The sequence below is a fragment of the Somniosus microcephalus genome, chromosome 14 (genome assembly GCF_052327205.1).
Source record: "Somniosus microcephalus isolate GS21.2 chromosome 14, FLI_Smic_1.0, whole genome shotgun sequence".
In the NCBI taxonomy this organism is placed as follows: Eukaryota; Metazoa; Chordata; class Chondrichthyes; order Squaliformes; family Somniosidae; genus Somniosus; species Somniosus microcephalus.
This window is the reverse complement of record NC_141000.1, coordinates 126,596,683-126,620,271: the sequence shown is the minus strand read 5'-3', so window position 1 is coordinate 126,620,271 and position 23,589 is coordinate 126,596,683. Positions and strand designations below refer to the sequence as shown.

The 23,589-nt window shown below is 50.7% G+C and overlaps 1 protein-coding gene across 12 annotated transcripts in view; it reads right to left on the bottom strand.

Annotated features, from left to right (window-relative positions):
• robo2 (roundabout, axon guidance receptor, homolog 2 (Drosophila)) overlaps nucleotides 1-23,589 on the bottom strand; it is a 1,120,123-nt gene that overhangs the window by 124,833 nt on the left and 971,701 nt on the right. For all 12 annotated transcript variants that reach the window (XM_086007303.1, XM_086007302.1, XM_086007300.1 and 9 more), the window contains 3 exons: nucleotides 13,809-13,890; nucleotides 12,614-12,782; nucleotides 8,050-8,216 (listed from right to left, as the gene is read on the bottom strand). In XM_086007303.1, the coding sequence (XP_085863429.1) occupies nucleotides 8,050-8,216; nucleotides 12,614-12,782; nucleotides 13,809-13,890 (418 nt within the window). The remainder of the gene's footprint in view (nucleotides 1-8,049; nucleotides 8,217-12,613; nucleotides 12,783-13,808; nucleotides 13,891-23,589) is intronic.

The following is a 23,589-nucleotide window of genomic DNA, read 5'->3' as shown; positions in this document are numbered from 1 at the left end:
CCTTCAGCTGCCCAAGCCCAAGCTCTGGAATTCCCTCCCTAAACCTCTCCGCCTCTCTACCTCTTTCTCCATTATGATGGTCCTTAAAACCTACCTCTTTGATCAAGCTTTTGGTTACCTGCCCTCATTGTGTGGCTCAGTGTCAAATTTTACAAAGTCACCTCTGTCACGCACTTTGGGATGTTCTTCTATGTTAAAATAAGAACAAGAATTAGGAGCAGGAGTAGGACATACGGCCCTTCGAGCCTGCTCCACCATTCAATAAGATCAACTCCACATTCTCGCCCAATCTCCATATCCCTCGATTCCCCTAGAGTCCAAAAATCTATCGATCTCACCTTTGAATATACTCAAAGACTCAGCATCCACAGCCCTCTGGGGTAGAGAATTCCAATGATTTACAACCCTCTGAATGAAGAAATTCCTCCTCATCTCAGTCTTAAATGGCCGACCCTTTATCCTGAGACTATGCCCCCCTAGTTCTAGACACTCCAGCCAGGGGAAACAACCTCTCAGCATCTACCCTGTCAATCCCCCTCAGAATCTTATATGTTTCAATGAGATCACCTCTCATCCTTCTAAGCTCCAAGACTATAGGTCCAATCTACTAAATCTCTCCTCATTGGACAACCCTCTCATCCCAGGGATCTAGTGAACCTTCGTTGCACCGCCTCTGAGGCAAGTATGTCCTTCCTCAGATAAGGAGACCAAAACTGTGCACAGTACTCCAGGTGTGGTCTCAACAAATCCCTGCACAATTGTAGTAAGACTTCCTTACTCTTGTAGTCCAACCCCCTTGCAATATAGGCTAACATGCCATTTGCCTTCCTAATTGCTTGCTGTACCTGGATGCTAGCTTTCTATTGTTCCTGTATGAGGACACCCAAATCTCTCTGAACACTATGCTGCTCAGCTCCTATCCCTCACCCTACGCTACATTCCTCCTGTCCTATCCCTCACCCTACGCTCCATTCCTCCTGTCCTATCCCTCACCCTACGCTCCATTCCTCCTGTCCTATCCCTCACCCTACGCTCCATTCCTCCTGTCCTATCCCTCACCCTACCCTCCATTCCTCCTGTCCTATCCCTCACCCTACGCTCCATTCCTCCTGTCCTATCCCTCACCCTACGCTCCATTCCTCCTGTCCTATCCCTCACCCTACCCTCCATTCCTCCTGTCCTATCCCTCACCCTACCCTCCATTCCTCCTGTCCTATCCCTCACCCTACCCTCCATTCCTCCTGTCCTATCCCTCACCCTACCCTCCATTCCTCCTGTCCTATCCCTCACCCTACGCTCCATTCCTCCTGTCCTATCCCTCACCCTACGCTCCATTCCTCCTGTCCTATCCCTCACCCTACCCTCCATTCCTCCTGTCCTATCCCTCACCCTACCCTCCATTCCTCCTGTCCTATCCCTCACCCTACCCTCCATTCCTCCTGTCCTATCCCTCACCCTACCCTCCATTCCTCCTGTCCTATCCCTCACCCTACCCTCCATTCCTCCTGTCCTATCCCTCACCCTACCCTCCATTCCTCCTGTCCTATCCCTCACCCTACCCTCCATTCCTCCTGTCCTATCCCTCACCCTACCCTCCATTCCTCCTGTCCTATCCCTCACCCTACGCTCCATTCCTCCTGTCCTATCCCTCACCCTACCCTCCATTCCTCCTGTCCTATCCCTCACCCTACGCTCCATTCCTCCTGTCCTATCCCTCACCCTACCCTCCATTCCTCAGCTCCTATCCCTCACCCTACGCTCCATTCGTCATGTCCTATCCCTCACCCTACGCTCCATTCCTCCTGTCCTATCCCTCACCCTACGCTCCATTCCTCCTGTCCTATCCCTCACCCTACCCTCCATTCCTCCTGTCCTATCCCTCACCCTACGCTCCATTCCTCCTGTCCTATCCCTCACCCTACCCTCCATTCCTCCTGTCCTATCCCTCACCCTACCCTCCATTCCTCCTGTCCTATCCCTCACCCTACCCTCCATTCCTCCTGTCCTATCCCTCACCCTACGCTCCATTCCTCCTGTCCTATCCCTCACCCTACCCTCCATTCCTCCTGTCCTATCCCTCACCCTACCCTCCATTCCTCCTGTCCTATCCCTCACCCTACCCTCCATTCCTCCTGTCCTATCCCTCACCCTACCCTCCATTCCACCTGTCCTATCCCTCACCCTACGCTCCATTCCTCCTGTCCTATCCCTCACCCTACGCTCCATTCCTCCTGTCCTATCCCTCACCCTACCCTCCATTCCTCCTGTCCTATCCCTCACCCTACGCTCCATTCCTCCTGTCCTATCCCTCACCCTACCCTCCATTCCTCCTGTCCTATCCCTCACCCTACCCTCCATTCCTCCTGTCCTATCCCTCACCCTACCCTCCATTCCTCATGTCCTATCCCTCACCCTACCCTCCATTCCTCCTGTCCTATCCCTCACCCTACCCTCCATTCCTCCTGTCCTATCCCTCACCCTACGCTCCATTCCTCCCGTTCTATCCCTCAACCAACAACAACTTGTATTTATATAGCACCTTTAACGTAGTAAAACGTCCCAAGGCGCGGCACAGGGGTATTTAAAGGCAACAAATTTGACACCGATCCACATAAGGATAAATTAGGGCAGGTGACCAAAAGCTTGGTCAAAGCGGTAGGTTTTAAGAAGCATCTTAAAGGAGGAGAGAGAGGTGGAGAGGTTTAGGGAGGGAATTCCAAAGCTTAGGGCCCAGGCAACAGAAGGCACGGCTGCCAATGGTGGAGCGATTATAATCAGGGATCCTCAAGAGGGCAGAATTAGAGGAGCGCAGATATCTTGGGGGGTTGTGGGGCTGAAGGAGATTACAGAGATAGGGAGGGGCGAGGCCATGGACGGATTTGAAAACAAGGATGAGAATTTTGAAATTGAGGCGCTGCTTAACCGGGACATCACGAAAAAATGATTATCTGGTCATTATCGTATTGCTGCTTTGGGATCTTGCTGTGCAAATTGGCTGCTGCGTTTCCTACCTTACAACAGTGACTACACTTCAAAAAGTACTTCATTGGCTGTGAAGCACTCTGGGACGTCCTGAGGTCATGAAAGGCGCTATAGAAATGCAAGTTTTCCTTTCTCTGCATCCTGGCTGTGTTGAAATCGACTTTCATCGTCTCCCGCTCTAACTCATGCTCCCTCGAAACTGGGGAACTCCGCAGTCTGCCCTCCTGCCTATAATCTTCTAAAAGCCAAGCTTGGCGTCATCTAACTATGACCTGCTGATTTTCTCTCCTGCTCCTTCGAGCCTTGGTGGTGTCCTGCCCTATGGGCCAGGGTAACCATTCACCTGGGTGTCTCAACAAACAGAAGAGGGGCCCACATTCTGATTTGCCCCCCCGTCTCCGTGGGATCGCACATGCTCTCTACGTGGTCACCGACGCAGGGTGCGGAGCATCGGCTTGGCAGAGCGTGTTCGCGTGCATCGGAACTCGCGGCGGGACTAAAGGGGAGTTGCCGTCTTTCGGGTGTCATTGCCTGTCTAATCCTTTCCCTTTGCACCCTGCCTGTCAGCTGCGGCTCAGCGGGCAGCACCCTCCCCTCTGAGGTCAGCAGGTTGTGGGTTCAAGTCCCACTCCAGAGACTGGAGCGCAAAAATCTAGGCTGACACTCCCAGTGCAGTGCTGAGGGAGCGCTGCACTGTCAGAGGTGCCGTCTTTCAGGTGAGACGTTAAACCGAAGCCCCGTCTGCTCTCTCAGGTGGTCACTATTTCGAAGAAGAGCAGGGGAGTTCTCCCCAGTGTCCTGGGCCAATATTCATCCCTCAACCAACATCACTAAAATAACATTATCTGGTCATTGCTGTTTGTGGGAGCTTGCTGTGCGCAAATTGGCTGCTGCGTTTCCTATAACAGTGACTATACTTCAAAAAAAAAGTACTTGGCTATAAAGCGCTTTGAGACGTCCGGTGTTCGTGAAAGGTGCTATATAAATGCAAGTCTTTGTTTCTGGCTTCCAATTTATTTTTTGTAGGGACGGATAGGCAAGTAAAAATTCACATCACGTGGCGCTGGGGAGCTCCTGGTTGACTTTAGTTTCCTCTGTGTGCAGCAGGCAGCCTGCTGCCAGATTAAATAATGACTCTTTCCCTTTGCTATAATTCATGGTAAAGCAGCAGCCATCACTGAATGCGCAGACCGCGATGTTTCTGACAACCGCAGGGTGCTATATAGCAGGGCTTGGCTCAGGCCTCATTTAATTATGCAAATGAATGTAATTGTTTTAATTAATTACTCATAAATGAATAGCGTCTGCCTTGCATTATTTCTCTGTCCCTCTGTCTTGCTCTCTATGTCTCTGTCTCACTCCACCTCTCTCGCTGACCATCTCCGTCTATACCCTTCTCTCTCGTTCCAGCTGACTGTCTCTCTCTCTGATGCCCTCACTCTCTCTCTGTCACTGTTTCTCACGGTCATCTGCTCTCTGCCCCTTGTTCTTCCTCTCTGTCTCTCTCGCTCTCTTTGCCTTTGGCTCTCTCTGCTGTTCATTCTGACTGTGCGGACGTCTCTTTGTCTCTCTGACGCTCCCCTTCACTATCTGTCTCTCCATCTCTGCAACTTTGGTGTTCTCTCTCTCTGTCTCTCTCTTCTTCTTTCTGACTGTGTGTCTACATCTCTCTTTGTCTCTGTTGCTTGGTTGCTCTCTTTCTCTGTGTTTCTATCCGATTCGCTCTGTTTATCTGTCGCATTCTCTCTGCCTGTCCCTTTAATATTCTCTTACTCTCCATCACTCTCTCGATGATGCTTTCTCTCTCTCTCTGAATCTGATTTTACGGGTGATAGAATAACAACAATTTGCATTTATATAGCGCCTTTAACGTAGTAAAACGTCCCAAGGCGCTTCAATGGAGCGATTATCAAACAAAATTTGACACCGAGCCACATAAAGAGATATTATGCCAGATGACCAAAAGCTTGGCCAAAGAGGTAGGTTTTAACAAGCGTCTTAAAGGAGCAGAGAGAGGCGGAGAGGTTTAGGGAGGGAATTCCAGAGCTTAGGACCTCGGCAGCTGGAGGCACGGCCACCAATGGTGGAGCGAATAAAATCGGGGATGCTCAAGAGGCCAGAATTGGAGGAGCGCCGCGATCTCGGAGGATTGTAGGGCTGGAGGAGGTTATAGAGATAGGGAGGAGTGAGGCCATTTACCTTCCCCCCCCGCCCCCAAAGCTCCCCCCTCCTCTCCTGAAGGGGCTGCCTTTTGCTTGGGATGGGTCCGCAGGCTCTGAATGCCCTCTAGTTCTCCACCTAAGTGACCCTGTGAGACTAGACCGTGAGTGCTAAAAGGCTAATTGACAACAGAGGGCAGAAGAGCTCATCAGCCTGATGCTGACCTTCCCTAATGCCCACACATAGGCACTTTGTACTTGATAAGAGTTCAGTTGGTGAAAGAACGACAGAAAGACTTTCATTTACGTAGCACCTTCCATGAACTCAGGATGTCTTAAAGCGCTTTACAGCCAATGAGGTACTTTTTGAAGTGTAGTCACTGTTGTAATTTAGGAAAAGCTGCAGCCAAATTGCGCACAGCAAGCTCCCACAAACAGCAATGAGATAAATGACCAGATCATCTGTTTCAGTGATGTTGATTGAGGGATAAATATTGGTCCAGGACACCGGGGAGAGCTCCCCTGCTCTTCTTCAAAATAGTGGCCGTGGGATCTTTTACGTCCACCTGAGAGAGCAGACAGGGCCTCGGTTTAATGTCTCATCTGAAAGACAGCACCTCCGACAGTGCAGCACCCCCTCAGGGAGTATCGGCCGGAATTACGTGCTCAAGTCTCTGGAGTGGGTCTCAATCTCACAACCTTCTGACTCAAAGGCGAGGGTGCTGCCCACTGAGGCACGGTTGACATCATGGGAGCTTGGGCTGATTTTGCCAATTGTCGCACCCCCAACTGTTGATCAGCTCGCTGGGCACGGGTTGGGGATTGAACCCTCCTGGGGTATATGACACTCGTTCTACATCGGCCAGTGAACTGCCCAACTGAAGCTCCTGGGCAGTGACGTGTGCTGAACTGGCCCATCAAAGCCTGGCCTTGTAATTGGCCTCAGCACCTCACAGCTAGGAAGAGGAGAAGTAAACAAAAAATAAAATCGGAGATTGGCCCCGCCCCCCCCCCCCCCCCCCCCCCGCTTGGAAAGTTCTGTGGGTGAGAACGGAATCAGATGATGTTGTCGATAGTCGAATAGCTGGGCCACAACTCACTGTCGAAGCTGGAAGGTGAAGGGCGGGCGAAGCGCTGGAGAGAGGCTACCACTTCAAAGGTGTAAAAACAAGCGCACAGCCGGATGGAGAGGAGTCACTGCTCAATTTGGACTCAGGTAATTGGACGGGACGCACTCGAGAGCATTTTGCTTTTCATTTGGATTCAGAATGGGCTTAGCTCTCTGTTTGCAGACGGCCCAACTCTAATCACGCCACGCGACACTTCATTGACACACAGGCGCCTGACTCTGAATCTGAAGCACGCATAACATTCCGGCTACAACCCTCTTAAGCTGCTGTGTAAATGCCAGCTCCTCCGAGGCCAGTCGCTTGGGGTATTGTCAGGATCTGAATCCACACTAGCCTGATGTGTGGAAGGGGCTGTGGTAATGACAAGCTAATGGGAGCCAAGGCACTCTCCCGGAATGTCATGGAATCCTACAGCACAGAGGGAGGCCATTCGGCCCATCGAGCCTGTGCCAGCTCTTTGAAAGAGCTCTCCAATTAGTCCCACTCTCCCCCTGCTCTTTCCCCAGAGCCCTACAGATTTTTCCTTTTCAAGTATTTATCCAATTCCCTTTTGAAAGTCACTATTGAATCTGCTTCCACCGCCCTTTCAGGCAGCGCGTTCCAGATCACAACAACTCGCTGCGTACATTTTTTTAAATCTCCCCCCTGGTTATTTTGCCAATTATCTTCAATCTGTGTCCCGTGGTTACTGACTCTCCTGCCAGTGGAAGCTGTTTCTCCTTCATTACTCTATCTCCCCTCTTTTTGTCCTTTTGTTAATTTCAACCTAAACGGACATGTTATGTTGTTTCTTGCTCTGCTCATCTTCGGAAGGTTCTGACCCTTACTGAGGATCCAGGGACATTGCCAGCTCCCCGGTACTGCTCCCAGCCATGGAGTCCATCATAGGAACAGGGGGAGGCCATTCAGCCCCTCCAGCCTGTTCCGCCATTCAATTGGATCAGGGTTGATCTGTATCTTAACTCCGTCTACCCGCCTTGGTTCCGTATCCCTTAATACCCTTTGCCTAACAAATATCTTTCAATCTCAGTGTTGAAATTTTCAACTGACCCTCCAGACTCAACAGCTTTTTGGGGGAGAGAGTTCCAGATTTCCACCACCCTTTGTGTGAAGAAGTGCTTCCTGACATCACCCCTGAACGGCCTGGCTCTAATTTTAAGGTTCTGCCCCCTTGTTCTGGACTCCCCCCATCAGAGGAAATAGTTTCTCTCGATCTACCCGATCGACTCCTTTAATCATCTTAAACACCTCGATTAGATCACCCCTTAATCTTCTAAACTCGAGGGAATACAAGCCCAGTCTGTGCAACCTGGCCTCGTAATTTAACCCTTTTAGCCCCGGTATCATTCTGGTGAACCTGCGCTGGACCTCTTCTGAACACATTACTCTAAATAGGGGTCTGACCAGAGCTTTATATCACTGTAGCATAACTTCCAGCCCTCGGTATTCCAGTCCTCTTGAGATAAAGGCCAACATTCCATTAGCCTTTTTAATTATTCCTTTTAATTATTGGCATCGCAGCCTACCCTTCACACGTTCCCTCTCCAACAAGGGGACAGCGGACAGCATTGAAGAGAAGGAACTTTGTCTCATTACTTTTTTTTAGCTCTACCTAACCCAGGGCCGTTGAGTCTGATTGTGGCACACTAATTACTGCCGCAACTGGGGTCGGCAGTAACTCAGCACGGCCCGGCGATGGAACAAGGAGGCCTTCCTTGGAACTGTACGGCTCGCTACGAAGGTGCGTTTACCAAACCCCGAGATAGCGAAGCTCTTACCTTGAGTCCGGACGGGGTCGGTCATCTGGCTGGGGTCACTGACTCCCTGAGCGTTGACAGCACGCACCATGAAGAGGTAGATAGTGTTCGGCCTGAGACCCCTGACGGTGAACAAAGTGTTCTTCACGTGGTCTGCCACTGTTTGCCAGCTGTTACTTACAGATTGGCTGAAGAAAAAAAAATGAAGGAAATACTTGTTAGTTCACTGTTGGCTTGGAGTTCCCCTGCCCCCACTTACCCCATCCCTCGCCTCCTCCCTTCGCCCCACCATTAGTGGCCTTGCTTCATCCACCTTTGGAAAGTCACCATTGAATCTGCTCCCACCGCCCTTTCAGGCAGCGCGTTCCAGATCACAACAACTCGCTGCGTAAAAAACTAATTCTCCTCATCTCCCCCTCTCTGTTTTGCATTCCCTTGAGTATAGAAGATTAAGGGGTGATCTAATCGAGGTGTTTAAGATGATTAAAGGAGTTGATCGGGTCGAGAGAGAGAAACGACTTCCTCTGGTGGGGGGAGTCCAGAACAAGGGGACAAAACCTTAAAATTAGAGCCAGGCCGTTCAGGGGTGATGTCAGGAAGCACTTCTTCACACAAAGGGTGGTGGAAATCTGGAACTCTCTCCCCCAAAAAGCTGTTGAGGCTGGGGGTCAATTGAAAATTTCAAAACTGAGATCCGATAGATTTTTGTTAGGCGGAACCAAGGCGGGTAGACGGAGTTAAGATACAGATCAGTCACTGATAGAATGGCGGAACAGGTTTGAGGGGCTGAACGGCCTCCTCCTGTTCCTGTGGTTATTTTGCCAATTACATTAAATCTGTTTCTTCTGGTTACCGACCCTCCTGCTAGTGGCAAGAGTTTCTTCCTATCTACTCTCATCATTTTGAACACCTCTATTAAATCTTCCCTTAACCTTCTCTGCCGTAAGGAGAACGATCTCAGCTTATCTAGTCTCTCCACATAACTGAAGTCCCTCATTTGTTGAAGCAATTTAGAAACAGACAGAGACCAGGAACAAACACGCAGCTTAATCTGTTAATATAATTAGCTCACGCATAATGAGCTCTGGGACAATAATTCCTGAACACAAAATATATTTCACTCGAGGACCCTGTGTCTCCCGGTTGCCTGGCAACCGAGCCCATTGCAGTCGACGCCAGGCTGCAGGGGTGAGAACGCAGCTGATCCAGGTGTTGAGTTTACTGTTCTCGAACCGCATCTAATGCATCTCTTCTAAACTTCACATTTGATCTCCAGTCTTGACCACGCCCAGCTGGTCCACCCGGACATCTGGAGCTCGCTTGTAGGCCTGAATGCGAGGCCGCTCCTGGTCCAGCAACCCCTCAAATATAAATTTCTCATCCTTGTTTTCAAATCACCCCAGGGCCTCGCCCCCCCCTCCCTATCTATGTAACGTCCTCCAGCCCCACAACTCCTGCGCGATCTCTGCGCTCCTCCAATTCTGGCTCCCCGATTTTCATCATCGTTCCACTACTGGTGGCCGTGCCTTCAACTGTCCAGGCTACAAACTCTCGAATTCCCTCCCCAAAACCTCTCCGCCCCTCCACCTCTCCACCCTCCTTTACGGTGCTCCTACAAACCAACCCTTTGACCAAGCCCCTGTCCTAATATCTCTTTAAGTGTCAAATTTTGTCTGATAACGCTTCTGTGAAGCCGGGCTGAAGGCACTATATAAATGCAAGTTGTTTTTGTTCAGGGGTGATGTCGGGAAGCACCTCTTCTTATAAAGGGTAGCGGAAATCTGGAGCTCTCTCCCCCGAAAAGCTTTTGAGGCTGGGGGGGTCAATTGAAAATTTCAAGACTGAGATTGATAGGTTATTGTTGGGTAAGGGGTATTAAGAGATACGGAACCCAGGTGGGTAAATGGAGTTCAGGTACAGGTCAGCCGTGATCTAACTGAATGGCAGAGCGGGCTGAATGGCCTCCTCCTGTTCCTAATGTTCCTACGGCATCAGTTTGCACCAGCGATCCCTTGAACCGCTGGTATCAGGATTTCAGCCAAGTCTCTTTTGGGAACGACCAAACATCCAACCTAAAGCCACCGTGAGACTACTCTAGGATTTGACAGAGTCGCTGAGGGAAGACTACTTCCACTGGAACACAGCAGGCTACAGATCCAATGGAATCATAGACACTTACAGCACAGAGGGAGGCCATTCGGCCCGTCGTGCCTGTGCCAGCTCTTTGAAAGATCAGTCGTGCTCAGTCCCACACCCCCCGTTATTGTCCCTAACCCTGTGAGCTCCTCATCCTCAGGAACCCGTCCAGCTCCCTTTAACATTATTGATGGAATCAGCTTCCACCACTTGTTCAGGTCGAGCGTTCCCGATCCCAACAACTCTCGGAGTGAAAACATTCTCCTCATCTCCCCTCGAGATCTGTTTCCAGTGATTTTGAATCTATGACCTCTGGTTATTGACCCACTCGCCAGAGGGGATAGTTTTTCTCTCTCTTCTCAATCAAAACCTCTCATTATTCTGAAAACCTCTATTAGGTCACCTCTTAACCTTCTCTGTTCGAAGGAGAAACGTCATAACTTTTCCAACCTCTCCTCATAACTGAAGTCCCTCATCCCTGGTAACATCCTGGTAAACCTCCTCTCTACCCTCCCTGAGGCCTTTACATCTTTCCTGAAGTGTGGGGCCCAGAATTGCCCACAATACTCCAGCTGAGGCCTAACCAGTGATTTATAAAGTTCGAGCCTGATCTCTTTGTTTTTATATTCTATTCCTCTCTTTATAAACCCAAGTAACCCATTTGCTTTTTGAATCACCTTCTCAACTTGTCTCGCCACCTTTAAGGATTTGTGGACATGGACACCAAGTTCTCTCGGCTCATCTACACTTTTCAAAATCATGCCATTTACTGTACACTGTCTTTCCATGTTAGTCATCCCAAAGTGCATTACTTCACACTTCTCCGTACTGAACTCCACCTGCCATGCTTCTGCCCATTTCACCATCCTGTCCGTCAGCCTGAAGTCTACAACTGTCCTCATTGCTATCTACTACTTTGCCAAGTTTTGTATCATCTGCAAACTTTATAATACTACTCCCTACACCCGAGCCTAGCTCATTTATAAAAATTGAAAAGAGGAACTGGAATTCTTTTTATTTATACAGAATTTTGATAGGATGAATGGGAGAATACTATTCCTCTCTGGTTGGGGAATCAGTCATGAAGGATCATCAATTTAAATTACCATTGAGTGAGGAGAGAGGGTACAAGAATTGTCTATACACAGAGGGAATGTTTTGCCACAGGGAGCAGTAACATAAGAACATAAGAAATAGGAGCAGGAGTAGGCCATTCAGCCCCTCGAGCCTGCCCCGCCATTCAGTAAGATCATGGCTGATCTTCTACTTCACCTCCACTTTCCTGCACTATCCCCATATCCCTTGATTCTCTTCATATCCAAAAATCTATCGACCTCTGTCTTGAATAAACTCAACGACTGAGCCTCCACAGCCCTCTGGGGTAGAGAATTCCAAAGATTCACCGCCCTCTGAGTGAAGAAATTTCTCCTCACCTCAGTCCTAAATGGCCGACCCCTTATCCTGAGACTGTGACCCCTAGTTCTAGACTCCCCAGCCAGGGGGAAACAGCCTTTCAGCATCTACCCTGTCAAGCCCTGTAAGAATTTTGTATGTTTCAATGAGATCACTACTTCCACTCGTGTTTTCTGTCCCTTGGTGTTTCTTAGCTCCACCCAAACTGATTCTGCATTTTGTTTTTCTGAGCCTAAATCCTTTCTTTCTACTGTCTTTATTCCTTCCTTTATTATCAGGGCTACCCCTTCTCCTTTTCCATTCTGCCTGGATGTTATTAAGGTGAAATTGGACAAGTATTTGAAGCAGAGAAAAATACAGGGCTATTGGGAGAGAGCGGTAGCTTTGCATTGCTCTATACAACGAGCCAGCACACAGACGGTGGGCCGAATGGCCTCCTTCTGTACTGTAAACTCCCTGGTGCCTTTGTGCTTCCTAATGGCCAGTTCCTACCTGACATGAAAGAAAGAACTTGCATTTATATAGCGCCATTCACAACCTTGGGACGCTTTACAGCCAATTAAGTACTTTTGAAGTGTAGTCACTGTTGTAATGTAGGAAACGCGGCAGCCAATCGGCACACAGCAAGCTCCCACAACGAGCAATATGATATTGAACAGATAATCTGCTTTTAGTGATGCTGGTTGAGGGACAGGTATTGACCAGGACACCGGGGATAACTCCCCTGCTCGTCTTCCAAATAATAGCTGTGGGATCTTCTACATCCGCCTGAGAGGGCAGATGGGACCTCGGTTTGACATCTCAGACAGTGCAGCACTCCCTCAGCACTGCACTGGGAGTGTCGGCCTTAGATTTTTGCGCTCAAACCTCTGGAGTGGGGCTTGAACCCACGATCTGCTGACTCACTGAGCCACAGCTGACCTTCATAGACTTGATTTGGCTCGCTCCCACTGCTTCCCACCCACCACCTCCAGTTGTGGAAAATTTCGGAATAACGCAAGGAGGAGAGTGACGATGATTCCTTGCCCTCACGTACCTGAAGGCCTCAATGACATACGACATGACCGGTGAAGATCCAACGTGCTTTCCCGTCAACCAGGACAGCGTGACGCTGTTCTTGGTGACGTCAGCAACTTGTGGTTTGGAAGGCGACCCTGGCAGGGCGTCCATGTCCATCTTGACGTTGACAGTTGCTGCGCCTGATTCTGCAAAAAACAATTTGTTTAAGAAACAGCTCAGAATCTGATCCCCGTGACTGTCCATTGCCCAGCAGCTCATCCTCTGACCCCTGATCCTCCAGCGACCTGCAGCTCGATTCCCGACCCTTGACCCTCCAGCGACCCACAGCTCATCCCCTGACCCCGGCCCTCCATCGACCTGCACGCGACTCCCGACCCCTGACCGTCCAGCGACCTACAGCTCATCCCGACCCTGACACTCCATCGACCTGCATACGACTCCCGACCCCTGACCCTCCAGTGACCCACAGCTCATCCCCTGACCCTGACGCTCCATCGACCTGCATACGACTCCCGACCCCTGACCCTCCAGTGACCCACAGCTCATCCCCTGACCCTGACGCTCCATCGACCTGCACTCGACTCTTGAACCTTGACCCTCCAGCGACCCACAGCTCATTCCCAACCCCTGACCCTCCAGCGACCCACAGCTCAACCACTGACCCCATACCAGCCAACAACTCACAGCTCATTCACTGACCCTCCAGCTCGACCCCCTGACCATCTCCTGACCTGTAGCATGTCCTTGAGCTCTTGGCCCTCCCGTGACCCACAGCTCAACCACCAACCCCTTGACCATCCAACAACCCACAGCATAATCTCCGAACCCCTGACAATCTACCAATCTGTAGCTCATCCCGGACCTCTTGACACTCTCGTGACATAGAGCTTAACCCCTGACCTTCCAGCTCGACACCAACCATCCACCCACCTGCAGCTCATTGCCCCGACCTCTGGCCCTTTCTGCCTAAGTTTTCTCTTCTGGTATTGCCTCCTTCAGTCTTCCGTTCCACCTCCAACCTCCAGGCTTTCAAAACCCAAGATTGGCCCCACTCGCTGAATTACCTCACCGTCTCTCCTCCTTCTTTCCACATCAGTGGTGTCCTGCCCTATAGGCCTTGGCTTCTCGATAAAAGGAAAGGGCGCCTTTAATTCTGCAGTATTGAGGAATACTTCTGCTTAGAATAATAAAAGCCAAGATTGAAGAATTACCTCGCACTTCCAAAAATGCATTCCAGGAAGTTTCTCCACTTGAGCTCGTGGCTACACATGTATAGATTCCAGAGTCCGTGACCTAGGATTTAGACACAAAGTTAGATAAACTTTATTTTTCATTCATTCTCAGGATGTGGGCTTTGCTGGCAAGGCCAGCATTTATTGCCCATCCCTAGTTGCCCTTGAGAAGGTGGTGGTGAGCCACCTTCTTGAACCGCTGCAGTCCGTGTGCTGAAGGTGCACCCACAATGCTGTTAGGGAGGGAGTTCCAGGATTTTGACCCAGCGACGATGAAGGATCGGCCGATATATTTCCAAGTCAGGATGGTGTGTGACTTGGAGGGGAACTTGGAGGTGGTGGTGTTCCCATGCACCTGCTGCCCTTGTCCTTCTAGGTGGAAGAGGTCTCGGGTTTGGGAGGTGCTGCCGAAGAAGCCTTGGCAAGTTGCTGGAGTGCATTAACTGAACTGCTTCTATATCTACTCTTCCCTTTCCCTCCATCAAGATTAGACAGATAAGGATTGATACATAGGAATAGGCCATTCAGCCCCTCGAGCCTGTTCCACCATTCAATTAGATTGTGGCTGATCTGTATCATAACTCCATTTACCTGCCATGGCTCCATATCCCCTAATACCCTTACCTAATCTATCTAATTTAGTTTGGACTCCCCCCCACCAGAGGAAATGGTTTCTCTCTCTCTACTCTATCAAATCCTTTAATCATCTTAAACTCCTCAATTAGATCATCCTTTAATCTTCTAAACTCGAGGGAATACAAGCCCAGTCTGTGCAACCTGGCCTCGTAATTTAACCCTTTCAGCCCCGGGATCATTCTGGTGAATCTGCGCTGCTCCCACTCCAAGGCCGATATACCCTTCCTGTGGTGCGGGGCCCAGAACTGAGCACAGTCACTCCAGATGGGAGTCAAACCAGAGCTCTGTGTAACTGTAGATACAGCACCTCATCGCACCTCTTAGAAAACATCTCAAACCACTTGACCTGCAATAAATTACTCGGAAGTGCAGCGGGTGCTGCTTGTGCATAGCAAGATCACACAAATGGCAACTGGATGATTGACCAACTAATCTGTTTCGGTGGAATTTGGTTAAGGGAGGAATGTTGCCTAAGACACGAGGAGAACTATTTGCTCCTCTTTCAGCAGTGTCGTGGGATACAGCCCACCCTTCGGTACCTGATCATTTTTCGCAGAGATCACAGTGCTAAGTATGAATGAAGGAGGCAATTCGGCCTGTCCAATATATTGTTCCGTAGAAATCAAGAGCAGAGGGACCTGGGGGTGCCTAGTCACAAATCCTTGAAGGTGGCAGGGCAAGTTAATAAGGTGGTTAAGAAAGCGTATGGGATACGTGGCTTTATAAATAGGGGCATTGAATGGAAAAGTAAGCAAGTCATGCTAAACCTTTACAAATCACTGGTTAGGCCTCAGCTGGAGTATTGTGTTCAATTCTGAGCACCACACTTTAGGAAAGATGACAAGGCCTTGGAGAGGGTGCGGAGGAGATTCACCAGGATGATACCGGGGATGAGGGACTTCAGTTATGTGGAGAGACTGGAGAAGCTGGGATTGTTCTCTTGAGAGCAGAGAAGGTTAAGGGGAGATTGGATAGAGTTTTGAGAGAGCAAGGAGGGAGAAACTGTTTCCTCTGGCACGTGGGTCGGTAACCAGAGGTCATAGGTTTAAAATAATTGGCAAAAAAATAGTGGGGAAATGAGGAGAAATTTCCTCAAACAGAAGGTTGTTAATATCTGGAATGTAACTTTCAAAAGGCGATTGGACATGTGCCCGAAGAGGACTAATTTACAGGGTTACGGGGAAAAAGCTGGGATTAAATTGGAGAGTTCTTTCAAAGAGCCAACACAGGCACGATGGGCCGAATGGGCTCCTTCTGTGCTGTCGGATTCCATGATTTTATGATTCTAAACCTACGGTCCCCCATCGCGGTGTCTAACTGCCTCTTAAATGACTCCAGAATGTTTACCCCCATTCCCCAATCCCATGCCAGGGATTAATCGTTCTTTTCAGGGAGAGGTGCGCCCAGACCGCGAACATCGGCAGGCTATTCGACTGCACGGGGCGTCGCGACAACAGCCCACCCTTCTCCTCACACAACGCCCGCAGACACACATTCTCCAGCAGGCGTCACTGTGGACTTAATCAATCAGCGCGATATCTGTCTGATTCTTTTTCCCCATCCCTAACCCAAGGGTGCTGAGCCCACCTGTTGCATCCTCGACTCCCACCCTGGCTGACACCAGCCAGCTCCTGTTCAAAGGAAATAATGGCAACAAGTCCACCGGCAGGAGGACCAAAGGACACAGGTTGAAGGTAAAAGAGGAGAATTTGTTTTTTTACGTGGCGAGTTGTTGTGATCTGGAATGCGCTGCCTGAAAGGGCGGTGGAAGCAGATTCAATGGTGACTTTCAAAAGGGAATTGGATAAATACTTGAAAGGGGAAAATTTTCAGGGCTCTGGGGAAAGAGCAGGGGGAGAGGGATTAATTGGAGAGCTAATTGGACAGGCACGACGGGCCGAATGGCCTCCTCCTATTACTCTACAATGCTGAGCAGGGAGTGCAGGTGCCTGTCCTGTCCTGTACCTCCGTCTCTCTCCGAAGGGCCTCTGGTGGCAGTTCCGGTGAAGGTGTTAGTTTGAGCTCCCCCAGCTGCTGCTTGTAATTGCTGCTCTCTGGGACTGGCCCGGATAAAGCTGCACCGTTCAAGCGATGAGGACAATCCTGCTCCAACAGCAGAAACACATTAACCCCCCCCGACCTGTGTCTGCCTTGCGACATGACAAGAAAGACTAAATTGTTTACCTAAACCAACGCTGACATTCATTTTTTAATCAATTCTGTTTTGTCCGAAAGTGATTGAGCATTAATTTATGTCGGACAACATTCCAGGAACCGCAGACAGACTTTCTTTCTCGTGATTTGTCCAATGTGTCATCTTTCTCAATCACTTTTTCCGAGTCCTTTCTATCAGCAGTATCAGAGGTCTTCCTCTTATATAGCATATACTGTCTCGATAACTGATGAGGTACGAAGTTCAAGCACGGGAGATACAGGGCTGAGGGAGCGAGCTCGGACGTTGGGTGGGAGAAACTGGCATTGGCCTTTAGAAAATAATTCTCAAGAACAGGAAAGGACAAAATAGGACCTTTTTTGATAGATGAGTCAACCTTCTCCCCATACCCCTCAAACCCACCTTCTCCCCATACCCCTCAACCCCACCTTCTCCCCATACCCCTCAACCCCACCTACCCACCTTCTCCCCATACCCCTCAAACCCACCTTCTCCCCATATCCCTCAACCCCACCTTCTCCCTATACCCCTCAACCCCACCTACCCACCTTCTCCCCACATCCCTCAACCCCACCCTACCCACCTTCTCCCCATACCCCTCAACCCCACCTACCCACCTTCTCCCCATACCCCTCAACCCCACCTACCCACCTTCTCCCCATACCCCTCAACCCCACCTACCCACCTTCTCCCCACATCCCTCAACCCCACCTACCCACCTTCTCCCCATACCCCTCAACCCCACCTACCCACCTTCTCCCCATACCCCTCAACCCCACCTACCCACCTTCTCCCCACATCCCTCAACCCCACCTACCCACCTTCTCCCCATACCCCTCAACCCCACCTACCCAACTTCTCCCCATACCCCTCAACCCCACCTACCCACCTTCTCCCCACATCCCTCAACCCCACCTACCCACCTTCTCCCCATACCCCTCAACCCCACCTACCCACCTTCTCCCCATACCCCTCAACCCCACCTACCCACCTTCTCCCCATACCCCTCAACCCCACCTACCCACCTTCTCCCCATACCCCTCAACCCCACCTACCCACCTTCTCCCCTTATCCCTCAACCCCACCTACCCACCTTCTCCCCACATCCCTCAACCCCACCTACCCACCTTCTCCCCATACCCCTCAACCCCACCTACCCACCTTCTCCCCATATCCCTCAATCCCACCTACCCACCTTCTCCCCATATCCCTCAACCCCACCTACCCACCTTCTCCCCACATCCCTCAACCCCACCTACCCACCTTCTCCCCACATCCCTCAACCCCACCTACCCACCTTCTCCCCATACCCCTCAACCCCACCTGCCCACCTTCTCCCCATATCCCTCAACCCCACCTACCCACCTTCTCCCCATATCCCTCAATCCTACCTACCCACCTTCTCCCCATATCCCTCAACCCCACCTACCCACCTTCTCCCCACATCCCTCAACCCCACCTACCCACCTTCTCCCCATACCCCTCAACCCCACCTACCCACCTTCTCCCCATATCCCTCAATCCCACCTACCCACCTTCTCCCCATATCCCTCAACCCCACCTACCCACCTTCTCCCCACATCCCTCAACCCCACCTACCCACCTTCTCCCCACATCCCTCAACCCCACCTACCCACCTTCTCCCCACATCACTCAACCCCACCTACCCACCTTCTCCCCATATCCCTCAATCCCACCTACCCACCTTCTCCCCATATCCCTCAACCCCACCTACCCACCTTCTCTCCACATCACTCAACCCCACCTACCCACCTTCTCCCCATACCCCTCAACCCCACCTACCCACCTTCTCCCCATATCCCTCAACCCCACCTACCCACCTTCTCCCCACATCCCTCAACCCCACCTACCCACCTTCTCCCCACATCCCTCAACCCCACCTACCCACCTTCTCCCCATACCCCTCAACCCCACCTGCCCACCTTCTCCCCATATCCCTCAACCCCACCTACCCACCTTCTCCCCATATCCCTCAATCCTACCTACCCACCTTCTCCCCATATCCCTCAACCCCACCTACCCACCTTCTCCCCACATCCCTCAACCCCACCTACCCACCTTCTCCCCATACCCCTCAACCCCACCTACCCACCTTCTCCCCATATCCCTCAATCCCACCTACCCACCTTCTCCCCATATCCCTCAACCCCACCTACCCACCTTCTCCCCACATCCCTCAACCCCACCTACCCACCTTCTCCCCACATCCCTCAACCCCACCTACCCACCTTCTCCCCACATCACTCAACCCCACCTACCCACCTTCTCCCCATATCCCTCAATCCCACCTACCCACCTTCTCCCCATATCCCTCAACCCCACCTACCCACCTTCTCTCCACATCACTCAACCCCACCTACCCACCTTCTCCCCATACCCCTCAACCCCACCTACCCACCTTCTCCCCATACCCCTCAACCCCACCTACCCACCTTCTCCCCATACCCCTCAACCCCACCTACCCACCTTCTCCCCATACCCCTCAACCCCACCTACCCACCTTCTCCCCACATCACTCAACCCCACCTACCCACCTTCTCCCCATACCCCTCAACCCCGTCTACCCACCTTCTCCCCATACCCCTCAACCCCACCTACCCACCTTCTCCCCACATCACTCAACCCCACCAGCCCACCTTCTCCCCATACCCCTCAACCCCATCTACCCACCTTCTCCCCATACCCCTCAACCCCACCTACCCACCTTCTCCCCATATCCCCCAACCCCACCTACCCACCTTCTCCCCATACCCCTCAACCCCATCTACCCACCTTCTCCCCATACCCCTCAACCCCACCTACCCACCTTCTCCCCATACCCCTCAACCCCACCTACCCACCTTCTCCCCATATCCCCCAACCCCACCTACCCACCTTCTCCCCATACCCCTCAACCCCACCTCACTTCTCACCATAACACTCAATGCAACCTACCCACCAGAGAGTGTTTTTTTTTTATTCATTGATCGGATGTGGGCGTTGCTGGCTAGACCTGCATTTAGTGCCCATCCCTAATTGCCCTTGAGAAGATGGTGGTGAGCTGCCTTCTTGAACCACTGCAGTCCATATGGTGTAGGTACACCCACAAGGCTGTTAGGAAGGGAGTTCCAGGATTTTGGCCCAGCGACAGTGAAGGAACGGCGATACAGGTCCAAGTCAGGATGGTGTGTGGCTTGGAGGGGAACTTGTAGGTGGTGATGTTCCCATGCGTCTGCTGCCCTTGTCCTTCTAAGTGGTAGAGGTCGTGGGTTTGGAAGGTGCTGTTGAAGGGGCTTTGGCGAGTTGCTGCAGTGCATCTTGTAAATGGTACACACTGCAGCCACAGTGCGCCAGTGGTGGAGGGAGTGAATGTTGAAGGTGGTGGATGGAGTGCCAATCAAGCGGGCTGCTTTATCCTGAATGGTGTCGAGCTTCTTGAGTGTTGTTGGAGCTGCACTCATCCAGGCAAGTGGAGAGTATTCCATCACACTCCTGACTTGTGCCTTGTAGATGGTGGAAAGGCTTTGGGGAGTCAGGAGGTGAGACACTCGCCGCAGAATTCCCAGCCTCTGGCCTGCTCTTGTGGCCACAGTATTTATATGGCTGGTCCAGTTCAGTTTCTGATCAATGGAAACCCCCAGGATGTTGATAGTGGGGGATTCAGCGATGGTGATGCCATTGAATGTCAAGGGGAGATGGTTAGAGTCTCGCTTGTTGGAGATGGTCATTGCCTGGCACTTGTGTGGTGCGAATGTTACTTGCCACTTGTCAGCCCAAGTCTGAATGTTGTCCAGGTCTTGCTGCATATGGACACGGACTGCGTCAGTATCTGACGAGTCTCAAATGGTGCTGAACAGTGTGCAATCATCAGCGAACATCCCCACTTCTGACCTTATGATGGAGGGAAGATCATTGATGAAACAGCTGAAGATGGTTGGGCCTAGGACACTGCCCTGAGGAACTCCTGCAGTGATGTCATGTGATTGAGATGAATGACCTCTAACAACCACAGCCACAGCAAGGGGTGTGGGATATAAAATAGAATTGTAGAATCATCGAATCTTACAGCACAGAAAGAGGCCATTTGGCCCATCGTGCCTGTGCCGGCTCTTTGAAAGAACTCTCCAATTAGACCCGCTCCCCCTGCTCTTTCCCCATAGCCCTGCATATTAGTCCTCTTCAAGCACGTGTCCAATCACCTTTTGAAAGTTACATTCCAGATCTTAACAACCCTCTATGTGAGGAAATTTCTCCTTATATCCCCTCTAGTTCTTTTGCAAATTATTTTAAATCTATGACCTCTGGTTATCGACCCACTTGCCGGAGGAAGTAATTTCTCCCGACTTGCTCTATCGAAACCCCTCATGATTTTGAACACCTCTATTAAATTTCCTCTTAACCTCCTCTACTCTAAGGCGAACAATCCCAGCTTCTCCAGTCTCTCCACATAACAGAACTCCCTCATCCCTGGTACCATCCTGGGGAACCTCCTCTCTACCCTCTCCGAACGGTGTGTTATAGTGAGAGGTGTAGGATTTATCAGAGTGTTACAGTAAGGGGGTGGAATATATTGGAGTATTAAAGTGAGGGGTTTGTCTTAGAGTGATACAGTGAGGTGTGTGGGGTATAAGAATGTTAAAGTGAGGGGTGTGGAGTATATCAGAGTGTTACGTAAGAACATAAGACGTAGGAGCAGGAGTCGGCCATTTGGCCCCTCGAGCCTGCTCTGCCATTCAATAAGATCATGGCTGATCTGATCTTGGCCTCAACTCCACTTCCCTGCCCGCTCCCCATAACCCTTGACTCCCTTATCGTTCAAAAATCTGTCTATCTCCGCCTTAAATATATTCAATGACTCCGCCTCCACAGCTCTCTGGGGTAAAGAATTCCAAAGATTCACGACCCTCTGAGAGAAGAAATTCCTCCTCATCTCCCTCTTAAATGGGCGACCCCTTATCCTGAAACTATGTTACAGTAAAGGGTGTGGGGTATATTGGTGTGTTAAAGTGAGGGGTGTGGGGTATATCAGTGTGTTACAGTGAGGGGTGTGGGGTATATTGGTGTGTTAAAGTGAGGGGTGTGGGGTATATCAGAGTGTTGCAGTGAGGGGTGTGGGGTATATCAGTGTTACAGTGAGGGGTGTGGGGTATATCAGAGTGTTACAGTGAGGGGGTGTGGGGTATATCAGTGTTACAGTGAGGGGTGTGGGGTATATCAGTGTTACAGTGAGGGGTGTGGGGTATATCAGTGTTACAGTGAGGGATGTGGGGTATATCAGTGTTACAGTGAGGGGTGTGGGGTATATCAGTGTTACAGTGAGGGGTGTGGGGTATATCAGAGTGTTACAGTGAGGGGTGTGGGGTATATCAGTGTTACAGTGAGCGGTGTGGGGTATATCAGAGTGTTACAGTGAGGGATGTGGGGTATATCAGTGTTACAGTGAGGGGTGTGGGGTATATCAGAGTGTTACAGTGAGGGGTGTGGGGTATATCAGTGTGTTACAGTGAGGGGTGTGGGGTATATCAGAGTGTTACAGTGAGGGGTGTGGGGTATATCAGAGTGTTACAGTGAGGGGTGTGGGGTATATCAGAGTGTTACAGTGAGGGATGTGGGGTATATCAGTGTTACAGTGAGGGGTGTGGGGTATATCAGTGTTACAGTGAGGGGTGTGGGGTATATCAGAGTGTTACAGTGAGGGGTGAGGGGTATATCAGAGTGTTACAGTGAGGGGTGTGGGGTATATCAGTGTGTTACAGTGAGGGGTGTGGGGTATATCAGAGTGTTACAGTGAGGGGTGTGGGGTATATCAGAGTGTTACAGTGAGGGGTGTGGGGTATATCAGTGTTACAGTGAGGGGTGTGGGGTATATCAGTGTTACAGTGAGGGGTGTGGGGTATATCAGTGTTACAGTGAGGGGTGTGGGGTATATCAGAGTGTTACAGTGAGGGGTGTGGGGTATATCAGAGTGTTACAGTGAGGGGTGTGGGGTATATCAGAGTGTTACAGTGAGGGGTGTGGGGTATATCAGAGTGTTACAGTGAGGGGTGTGGGGTATATCAGAGTGTTACAGTGAGGGGTGTGGGGTATATCAGAGTGTTACAGTGAGGGGTGTGGGGTATATCAGAGTGTTACAGTGAGGGGTGTGGGGTATATCAGAGTGTTACAGTGAGGGGTGTGGGGTATATCAGTGTTACAGTGAGGGGTGTGGGGTATATCAGAGTGTTACAGTGAGGGGTGTGGGGTATATCAGTGTTACAGTGAGGGGTGTGGGGTATATCAGTGTTACAGTGAGGGGTGTGGGGTATATCAGAGTGTTACAGTGAGGGGTGTGGGGTATATCAGATACTGTTACAGTGAGGGGTGTGGGGTACATCAGAGTGTTACAGTGAGGGGTGTGGGGTATATCAGAGTGTTACAGTGAGGGATGTGGGGTATATCAGATACTGTTACAGTGAGGGGTGTGGGGTATATCAGCGTGTTACAGTGAGGGGTGTGGGGTAAATCAGAGTGTTACAGTGAGGGGTGTGGGTCATATCAGAGTGTTACAGTGAGGGGTGTGGGTATAGCAGAGTGTTACAGTGAGGGGTGTTGGTTATATCAGTGTGTTACAGTGAGGGGTGCGGGGTATATCAGAGAGAGTTACAGTGTGGGGTGTGGGGTATATCAAAGTGTTACAGTGAGGGGTGTGGGGTATATCGGAGTGTTACAGTGAGGGGTTTGGGGTGTATCAGAGTTACAGTGAGGGGTGTGGGGTATATCAGTGTTACTGTGATTGGTGTGGGGTATATCAGTGTTACTGTGAGGGGTGTGGGGTATATCAGAGTTACAGTGATGGGTACGGGGTATATCAGAGTGTTACAGTGAGGGGTGTGGGGTATATCAGAGTGTTACAGTGAGGGGTGTGGATTATATCAGTGTTACAGTGAGGGGTGCGGGGTATATCTGAGTGTT